We start from the raw sequence: 10,909 nt of genomic DNA on the forward strand, positions 1-10,909 counted from the left end.
ACAATATGGTAAGGGCCGTAACATTTCCGCCACATGCTTGAGGTATTCGGCCAATCACAACGCACGAGATATCTCAGCCAATCAGAGCACATCTTGCTTTTCAGAATGATGAGCTTTGTAAAAATCGACGCGTTTCAGAAAGGCGGGGCATAGAGGAGAAACAATAATGTACAGTATGTGGAAAATAATGTGTTTTTTAAACCTTAAACTGCATAAACACATTGCATTACACCAAATACACAAAATAATGTTCTTTTTAGCAACATCATATGACCCCTTTAAAGTGGGGCACAGATGAACATTTCGCAGGCAAGCTGAATCAGAACCTATGCACATCTGTTTGAGTTACACGACACGGCATGAGGCAGGACAGGGTTAGCGAATAGACAGTGCAGGGGGAAATGCGTGACATGTGATCTGTTTGTGTCTTGCAGATGACCTGAGAGATTTTAAATCTAATCTGTTTTTACATAACTGCTGACCGGCAGAATCTGTGGCAGGTCACACACACTTCACTGTGAACACATTGGGACAATTATATAAAGGAGTGCTAAATATGCTGCAGTGATGAGCACATCACACTGAAACAGCTCCTGTAGAGCATTTGATGATCCTCCTCATCATCTCTCCCTCCTGCTGTCACCGTGCAGCTCTACTTGTGTCTGTTTTTCTCACCGAAGGGTCTCATTGTAGATTTCCACCATGCTGACGGTGATCTTGTAGTCCCAATCAGGCTTTTTCTCCGACACTTCAGAGAAGAGCAGCCGCAGAGCACGCTGGTTAATGCCAGGGTCTTCAGGGACACCCTGCATGAAACACAGACATGAGAGACTGACACGAAAATTACATAACCAACATGTTATGATTTATAATCAACAAATGGCTGATATTAAAATTCTATGCTGTTTTTAAGTAAATAAAATTGGTTTAAATGTAAATAACACAACATGATGTTTAACAGTATGAATAATTGATATTCATTGAGATTTTTTTTTTAAAGATTAGATTTAGAATGATGAAAAGTACTGTTACAGTGTTAAAATGAATAATAAAATATGGTTTTAATATAATATTAATTTTTATATAAAGCAGCATAAATATGACAATACAACAAACACCTCTAAATATTAAATAATTCTATTCTATTATAATATTAAATATTAATTGTACAAATAAATGTACAAACATGCACTATATAAATAGTTTAAATATATTTTATAATATTAATGATATAAATATGAATTAATTATTAAGTACCTGTAATGCATAACAAATGATACCTATTTTTTGATACAAAAATATTGCCACAATGCAAAAAGGTCCTAACGGGCTTGGTTTTCTTTTAGGACAATATAATTATTTCTATTTTTAGTTCGAGGGTGAAATTTGGGAACATGTTATGTACCTCCATAGTATAGGTCTTTCCAGAGCCAGTCTGCCCATAGGCAAAGATGCATACGTTAAAGCCATCAATACAGGAAGTGACCAGAGACTGCACTTCCTGGAACACCTGTCCAATCACAAGAAAGATATAATAACAAGACTGTGATATAATAACTGATACAGGAAATACAACCATATTTGAAAACTAGTTCAGGCACTAACCTCCTCCTGAGTGGCCTGAGTGGGAAAGACTTTGTCAAGTTCAAAGGTCATGAGCTTGCCCTTATTAGACAAGTAGAGAACAGCATCATCATCAGGGTCAAAGGTCACTATGTTTTTGGTGTCAGCAGCATCTGTTTCTCCAGCACATACGGGACGTACTCGGCACAACACACGAATGTTTCCTGAAAAACAAGATCTTTATCATTAGAATGTCTAATTTCATAGAATCCAACTACATGATATGAATCGAACTACACAATTCCCAGAGATCTCTGCGGTCTCACCTTTGAGGCGCACCAGTTCATTGTGGCATTTCTTCCTCAGGTTCATCTCCCGCTTGTATTTGCGCAGCAGCTCTTGGTTTGCACTGCTCACCTCTCCAATCACCTGACAGATCTGTAATCACAGACGGACACGACTGATGAGCTGTGGTCAGGCTGATGTGTCTGTGAGCTCGTATGCGCTGCTCTCACCTCCTGCTTCGCCTCGGTGATGGCTTTCTCCAGCATATAAGGGAAGTCCTGCACCTGTCTCTTCAGACAGTTGTAATCACAGGTGAGGGATCTCAGGGCCGGCTGCAGCGTCAGGAGGTTCATCCGCACACCTGTTGTACAACAATCAAAAGAGAAATAATAAACTATATAAAATGAAAAATGTACAAACATATAAACTGAAGCCTTTTTTTAGAAACATGAATAGTTTGGAAACACTTTAGTATAGGGACCAATTCTCACTATTAACTAGTTGCTTATTAGCATGCCTATTATTAACTTATTGGCGGTTTATTAGTGCTTATAAAGCCCATATTCTAAATGACCATATTCTACATCCCTAATCCTACACAATACCTAAACTTAACAACTACCTTACTATTAATAAGCAGCAAATTAGGAGTTTATTGAGGCAAGTCATAGTTAACAGTTTGTAAATAGTGAGCATTGGACCTTAAAATAAAGTGTGACCATTTTTTTAATTGTGACATTATTTTTTATGATAATTCAGTAAATTTTTTTTTTAATTGTCAGATAAAAAAATAAAAAAAATCCAATATTCCCAATGTTGAGTCTCGTCAGGGTGAAGAATCCAGGTTTTTACCCAAATGAGCACACCTTTGGACTAAAAGCCCTGAGGAAGGTTTTTCTCAGTGGATGCATAAGGGGCTCATATTTCATAAAGGCATGGACAATAAATTGTTTTTATTGATATACACAACAAAACAAAGGTCAAATTTTATCTCAATTTGTCTTTGACCTTTCTAATGAAGTATAGTTTGTCGAGATTAAAAAAAAAAAATAAATAAAAAAAAAAAGAGACTTACTCAGTAAAAAAGAAAAAATCTATCCATAAATTGTGGCTTCACCACATTAACAGGTAAAAGAAAAAAAGGCAACAAAAAACTATAAAGTTTTTTTAAATTAGATTTAGTAAAAAATAATATTACACTAATACAGTTGTTCAATATTAAAATGAATAATAAATTATGACATAATTTTTATATAAAGCAATACAAAAGACAGTACAAATAGCACTATGATATTCCAAACACTTTAGTTTAAGTATATTTCCTGGTTGTTTTACTTTAAGGTGTCCTTGTTTCAATTTAATTACACAAATAAGTATTGAGAAATATTAATTAACAACATGTACAATTATAGGATTTGGTTTATGGTTAATTGCTTGTAATTGTGCATAATTTACTGTTATTACTATGTGAAATATGTGTTTAACAAGAACACATTTTTGCATCAAAGTAATACGAATATGAGAGAAAAACATGAAAATCCTAATGGGTTTTGTTTAAGAACAATATAATTACTTAGGCCTATTTCTATTTTGACTTAAGGGTGAAACACGACCTGGACTCAAACACACATGATCTCACCTGCTAGGTTCTCGTGGACGGCCTTCATCTCGCTCTCTGCTCTGATGAAAGCTTCCTCGATCACTCTGTTCTTCTCCTCCTCCAGACTCTGCATCTCTGCCTCCAGCTGACCCTGAGCTCTCTCCATCTCACCCTCATACACCAGGATCTAACACACACACACACACACGTCAACACATCTGACCCCAAGGTCAACAAAATCCTGTGTCACTGAGCTCATAAGTTCTATGCAAATAGTAAATGTTTTAAAGGAGGAATTACATATGGTAATATAAAGGACAATTTACAATGACAGAGATTAAATCGCCAACACACTGTATGATTTGTTGGTTGTACTCAACTGTATCAAGATCACTGTCAGTGTAAACGCCTTTCTACAGACACTGATTTTATCTTATTCAGATGTCATGAGAAAACCAGTTATCCAAACATCTCAAAAGGCAAAATATACAATCAAACAGTCCTCAATTGTAACCCTGTTCAGACTGGACTGTGGTTACAGTGTTTACTTCAAATTACTACAGTAGCATTACAGAACCAAGAATTTCTATATAAAGTATAAATCCGTTTATTTTACAAATTTTATTAAGTTCAGATATTATCATTTAAATAATTTATAATTTTATGTAAGATATTTGTGAAGCTAAAGCAATGTGTAAATTAAATATCAATTTCACTGCTGCAATTGTTATGCATTCATTATCTACACAACCAGTCAAACATCTGATATCGGTGATATCATATATCAGTGTTATATTGGTCATTATACTTCCAAATATATAAAAAAAAAACATATCAGCTGACCACTACTTTCCACTTTAATGCTAAATCATCACAACACAGTTTAACACATCACAGACGAGCACAGAGATATCCCGAGTTCCACCTCATTTTAATAAAATAGCTTTACTTCTGACCAACATAACACAAACCCAGTCATGACTACTAACCAGAGTCATTAGTTAGACTGATCTAATGCAGTTAGTTAAGTGAAAAAAGACCTGTGGGTGGGTGGAGGGCTGTTGGTCACACATGGGAAGGGCATCTGGGGTCACGCACCATCAATACATATGAAGTACACAACGGGGGTGACATTGACTATTTCACAGTAAGTTACATGGGATTTCTACTGCAGGTAGAATAAAGTGTAACCCTGAAGGGAATGTGAGCTAGTTACTCTGCAAAGTTTCACAGGTCAAAAATGAGCATGAGCCAACATGAATCTACATTTTTGAATGGCACTTAAAATGGGACAAAGACACAGAAGTTTTATGACTGGACTCCATGATTCTGTCTGTGTTTTCTGCATCGTGGTCTAGTTTCAGGCCTCTCTAATATCGGTGTTGTGACAGAGCAGGTTAACGGCTCTCTCTCTCTTCACTTGCGTTGCAGCTGAGGACGGACCACGGCCGTCTGTATGGCCTGCTCTTCAAGGCGGTGGGTGGGGGTAACACCGAGGTCACCCACAGGCTCTCCAAGGTCGGCACCCACAGGCTCTCCAAGGTCATTGGTCCTATAATCACAGTTGGAATCTGACCCATGACACATTTTTGACCTTTGACCCCTGCAGAGTAATCTGGCCGACCTTGGAGAGCCTGTGGGTGACCTCGGTGTTACCCCCACCCACCGCCTTGAAGAGCAGGCCATACAGACGGCCGTGGTCCGTCCTCAGCTGCAACGCAAGTGAAGAGAGAGAGAGCCGTTAACCTGCTCTGTCACAACACCGATATTAGAGAGGCCTGAAACTAGACCACGATGCAGAAAACACAGACAGAATCATGGAGTCCAGTCATAAAACATGGACTTGACAGTATAATGTGGAATGTTGGATGAATAAATCAAAATAATCAATCAAATAACCTTATGGATTAGTGTCTCGGAAGAGGTTAAAGTACAAAAAGACTGCTATGTAAATATGAAGTCTGCATGTTCTGGGTTGAATTCTGTGCGAATGAGTGGCACAGTTTCATCTACTAAACATACTGAATCATGTGTGATGCTTATGGAGTTTTCAGCATCTGCCGTTTTACTATACGAGGACATGAGCACACAAACTTCATCTCCAGAGCTGCTCTGAGAGTCACTTCACCAGCATTTCACCTGATAAAAACTATCAGCAGATCCACAAAAAACTCAAAGGTCTTCACTACAACCAGCCAAAATAAGTGTTAGGTTTAACTAAGTTATGACAGAAATATATTACTACTGTACAGTAGAATGTACTTCTCAAAGTAATAATAATACGGTTTGTTAATGTTTTGAAGGAATATCACACAATATAAGCATTTTTCATTCATGTTTTAAGCAAAAACTTAATGCAAACCTCTGTTGTGCAGCACTTCCTTTGCCAAAAAAGGATTTTTTTCAAATTTCATTCAATTTGATTATGTAAGATGAATTAAATTGTTATCTTTATGCATTCATTTGATAACCACCATTTTTGATAAACGTGTATCAAATAAAACACACATTTTAGAAAAATGAACAGATTTCTGAAAAAGAATTTCAGAGAGTAATATTGTTAACATTTTAATTAAATATTAAATCGTTAAAGTCCTTTTTATTCATTTAAATTTAATTAAAATCCAGCCAATTTAAAATTGAAACACAATTTGGGGGAAAAAATATGAAGGATTTCATAGGATTCTATTAAACTTACACCAAACCACTTGGTCCTTGAGAAGACATGAGATCAGATATCAACAGATCACCACTGACGGGGTCAGATCTGAGCAGCATTTGGCCACATGATAATTCAGACACTCAAAACAGCGCACGCAGGAAGTGAGTGTGATACCTGCTGGCGGAGCTGACTGCTGGTTCTCTGGGACTCGTGCAGCTGCTGCTCCAGCTCTCTGAGGATCTGCCTCTGAACACTCAGCTGCTCCTGCAGCGCCTGATTACGGCCCTGAGCCTCCATTAAAGCCTGCTTACACTGGGCCGACTCCACTTCAACCGTCTTGGTCACATACTGCAGGAAGAGTGAGAAACAGATTAAAATCACTTCAGTTAGGAGAAGTGCATCTTGTTTTTGGTCAGAGGCAGAGAATCAATATATTTGGTGCATTCCTAATGTTGAGCGCCCTGTGACTTCTCAGGGTATTTGGTATTGTAAATGTAAAAGAGAGTATGCGTAGTCTGAAGTGGTAATAGAGGTGACTACACAATATACTGTACACAAGGAAAAAATGGAAATAATGCCAGATACTATGTTTGCTATCCTGGGGCCAATTTGTGAATCTTCTCTTAATTAGAATAAATGTCTATCGCTTTATTTACACTACCAGTCAAAAATTTGAAATAATTAAGATTTAATTTTTTTTTAAAGACGTCTCTTTTGCTCAAAAAGTTTGGATATTTTATGATAAAAAATATTATAAAATAGTAAACTGGACACGATTCCAAAATTTAATGTTTGGCTGAGTGAATTGGTGAGCATTACATATAGAGAAATTATTTATTTGGAAAAATCTGTATTAGACTCGTACCTTTTTGTATTATTTTTATTTATTTAAAATAAAACGTTTTAGGTTATCACTGCTGTGATCTTTTGATTTAACTGCCTTATATTACTTTTTTTAGGAACAATTTTAAATTTTTTTTATTTTGTCTACTTTAAATTAGCTATACTATTGTTTTCTTTAAGTTTTGCTTTATTTAAAAAAATCTACATTTTAAAAATTTGTAAACTAATTTTTAAAAAATGCAAGGAAGAAAAACATTTTCTGCAAGAAGTCTATATAACAGAACTTCAAGACTGCATTTTAATAAAACATTTCAAATCTCATTTAAAAAATCTCAATATAACATCAATATTTTGAAGCCTGTATTCTTTGGAGGTCATATCTGTTAGCCATATATGTCATTGGGATGTATCATTTAAGAAAAATAACCATTCCAAAGCACAGTAAGAAAGAAATGACAGTAATTTGCGGCTCATGAGGAATAACTGTCATTTGTATATTGTAGCTTACGTTACTTAAATGAGACATCCGCAATGACATCAGCAGCTGACAAATGAAATGCAACCTCCGGACAGAGCAGGCTTTGAAATGAGACACAACTAATGCTTCATTAGCACACTCTCACCTTGACCTGTGGTGTCAGAGCAGCCTGGCGAGACAGAGCCTCCTCAGCATCACGAAGCCGTGAGGTCAGCTGATCCTCGCTCTGGCTCCTGAGACGTGACGCCTCTTCCAGCTGCTGCTGGAGCTCCTGTCTGCGCTGCGCCGCTTCCTCCAGCTGCTGCTGCAGCTGAACTACTACACCCGTCCTCTCCTGCACCTGCTGCTCCAGCGCAGCCAGTCGCCGCTCCCGCTCGCGGCACTCCTCGTCCTTACGACACAGCTCTCCGCGCAGGGCCTCCACATCCTGGGACAGATGCAGACAAAGAGAGGAGCATTACAGGACAGCTGTGAAACACTACAACATTTATAGCATCAAGTAATTATGATCTCAGTCCAGAAACAAGCTATCGGAATGTATTTGAGGTAGTGCTGGGCGGTATACCGGTTCATACCGAATACCGGTGTTTATTTTTGTTATGATATGAATTTTTTAAATACCGCAATACCGGTATATGTCACTTAAACAACGTTCGGAACGCGACACTGTTTGAAAGGGGTCCCTTTTCACTGGTGCACTGTGGTGAGGGAACAGCTGTATGTGTTACTATAGAAAATATGGTTAACACCCGGTCATGCATGAAAAAAAAATACCGTCATGTACCGTGAAACCGGTATAATTTTGAAAAATACCGTGATATAAAATTTTGGTCATACCGCCCAGCACTAATTTGAGGTTTAAGTGATTTATGGTTGTGCGAGTACCTGGCTGTGTGGGCAGTGGCCAGTAGAGCAGGTGGTCTGGGTCTGACTGGCCCTCAGCTCTTGTTTGAGCCGCTGGTTCTCACTCTCCAGCACCTCGAGCTGTTTCTCCAGATCTGTCGCCCCCTAGACATACACATATACATTTACTTAGCTAAATGAGGACTTACTATTGACTTCTAATAGTTTTGTATACTAACTATAATTACTATTGGCAAATTCTAAACTAAAGCCTCTCCATATCCCATAAATCATTATACTGGGGGGAAAACATTAATAATAATAATAAAAAAAAGATTTTAAAGAATTTTCAATGTGTGAATACATTTGGATCCGTTAATATAAGCAAATGTTCATTACAGTAATGACACCCATCGTAAAAATATGTGCACTGCATATGCATTTTGAGTCATTGAGTAAGATTTTTAATGTTTTTGAAAAAGTATCTTATGCTCACCAAGGCAGCATTTACTTGATCCAAAATACCATAAAATTGTAAAATATTTCTATTTGGCTATATTTTAAAATGTAATTTATTTCTGAAACATTTTATCAATGATGAAAACCGATTTTGCTGCTTAACATTTTTGTGGAAACAGTGATCCATTTTTTCAGGATTCTTTAAGGAATAGAAAGTAAAAAAACGCATTTATTTGAAATAGAAATCTTTTGTAATATTAAAAATGTATTTACCGTCACATTTGAGCAACTTAACATCCTTGTTTTTTTGTTGTTGTTTTTTTAAATGTGAAAGGTAATCATTTGAACCAAAAGAGGGTGAGGTTTTATTATATTTAGCTTTCTTTGGGGGACAAAGTTGTAAAGTACAGTTAAGTACACTCACACCCATCTCAAATTTGAGATCAGTGCCAATTGTAAATCTTCCAGGGCTGAAGGCATACATTCCTCTGCTATCAACAAAACAAAACTAGATCACCAGGTTAACACTCCCTCCCCTCCCATTATAAAACGAAATCGGGTCAGTGTAAACCTGCAGGAGCATGAGCTCTTTATTAAACAATAGAAATGTGGTTCACACAAGTGTGGTGACTTTAGCCCACCAGGATCAGGTGATTCATACAATGGCACTGAGTGTGCCACAACTCTCCCCGTCCCTAATAATTCAGTCTCTCACCAGCTCAGAGCGCAGTCTCTCCACCTCCTGCGTCTGATCCACTAGTTTCTCCTCCAGCTCCTTGACCTGCAAAACCACAAACCAACAGCATTATTCAGCCAAATCCCTTTACAAAAATGAGTCCGTGAGTTTCATGCATCCACCCTCATGATGCATCGATCTATTTTAATCTAACCACACAGAAACAATGAATATCAATGCATAAAAGGTCACAATACATGGTGGCTGAGGAATGTAAATGATCTGGTGGTGCTCTTGTGAGTCTGGCTGGAAAACCGATCCCTATTCTCTCCGTGTATGTGTGTGTGTGTGTGTTCAACGTACCTGTGTGTGCAGCCCTGTAATGAGAGCGAGTTTTTCTCCCTCGTCTTTTTGCAGTTGCTCCTGTGAGTGAACTTTACTCACTTGTACAGCACTGGGAAAATCCACAGGCCTCTGTCTCAAAACACTAGAGCTCCTCACACCTACAAAAACACACACACATACACACTTTATGACAAGCAAGCAGCTTTTTCTAATTTTAGGTCACAAGATAAGTAATAAATATATTTTATATTATTAATGAAATATAGAAAAAATAAACAATGTAAAGAAATATAAATGTTATAATTAAAATAAAATATTTGTATTAATAATGTTTGTAATTATGTAACGTTTCTACAATCGGAAAAGCAAGTCCAACTTGATGTTTTTAAATTTTTTTAAAGGAAATAAAAAAAAAAAATTTACTCAACCTACTCATTTAATTTGAAACCCATATGACTTTTACTCCACCATACAAGCAGCTTTTTTCTCATTTTTTCACAAGACAAGAATTTAAAATATCAGAAATATATTAGTTAATAATAATAATAAGGTAACACTATTTTAAGGTGTCCTTGTTGCACATGTACTTACTATTATAATAACAACAGTTATGCAGAATTACATGCACGTAACCCTAAGCCAAACTCTAATCCTAACCATATAGTAAGTACATGTAGTTAATTAATATTACTCCGTACTTAAAGGTATAATTACACATAGAGATGCACCGATAGCAATTTTCTTGGCCGATTCAGATTTCCGATTTTTCGTTAGTGTGATCTGCCGATACCGATTTTTGCCGATTCCGATTTCTTTCTAAGAACTATAATTGACAGCATATACAAACAAAAATATACTTTTCTTCAACGCAAAGTTTTATTTTCATAAAAAATACAAGTAAAAAGTCAGTAATAAAATAATAACAAATAAAAAAAATGACAAACAACAGCACAAATAAATGCAATAGGATAAAGAGAGCTATGAAACTAAGTTTTTCAGGTTAAGTAAGTTTTTATTCAGGTAAGAAATACTACAGAAATGAAAGTAATCAAATGTAAAATAACACATCCAGTGTTATTTTACATTTGATTACTTTCATTTCTGTAGTATTTCTTACCTGAATAAAAACTTACTTAACCTGAAAAACTTAGTTTC

At 36.5% G+C, this 10,909-nt stretch overlaps 1 protein-coding gene across 5 annotated transcripts in view; it reads right to left on the reverse strand.

The window, feature by feature from the left end:
- The window catches only part of kifc3 (kinesin family member C3), a 42,634-nt gene that overhangs the window by 4,045 nt on the left and 27,680 nt on the right, over positions 1-10,909 (reverse strand). For 4 of the 5 annotated variants that reach the window (XM_016575708.1, XM_016575710.1, XM_016575711.1 and 1 more), the window contains exons 6-17: positions 9,773-9,912; positions 9,449-9,514; positions 8,317-8,439; positions 7,577-7,858; positions 6,285-6,458; positions 5,043-5,159; positions 3,488-3,635; positions 2,079-2,209; positions 1,890-2,001; positions 1,606-1,787; positions 1,406-1,510; positions 676-806 (exon numbers count right to left, since the gene is read on the reverse strand). In XM_016575708.1, the coding sequence (XP_016431194.1) occupies positions 676-806; positions 1,406-1,510; positions 1,606-1,787; positions 1,890-2,001; positions 2,079-2,209; positions 3,488-3,635; positions 5,043-5,159; positions 6,285-6,458; positions 7,577-7,858; positions 8,317-8,439; positions 9,449-9,514; positions 9,773-9,912 (1,711 nt within the window). The remainder of the gene's footprint in view (positions 1-675; positions 807-1,405; positions 1,511-1,605; positions 1,788-1,889; positions 2,002-2,078; positions 2,210-3,487; positions 3,636-5,042; positions 5,160-6,284; positions 6,459-7,576; positions 7,859-8,316; positions 8,440-9,448; positions 9,515-9,772; positions 9,913-10,909) is intronic. The other variant, XM_016575712.1, reaches the window with a different exon arrangement.

Source organism: Sinocyclocheilus rhinocerous, unplaced genomic scaffold (genome assembly GCF_001515625.1).
Source record: "Sinocyclocheilus rhinocerous isolate Xijiao unplaced genomic scaffold, SAMN03320098_v1.1 scaffold82, whole genome shotgun sequence".
Taxonomy (NCBI): domain Eukaryota; kingdom Metazoa; phylum Chordata; class Actinopteri; order Cypriniformes; family Cyprinidae; genus Sinocyclocheilus; species Sinocyclocheilus rhinocerous.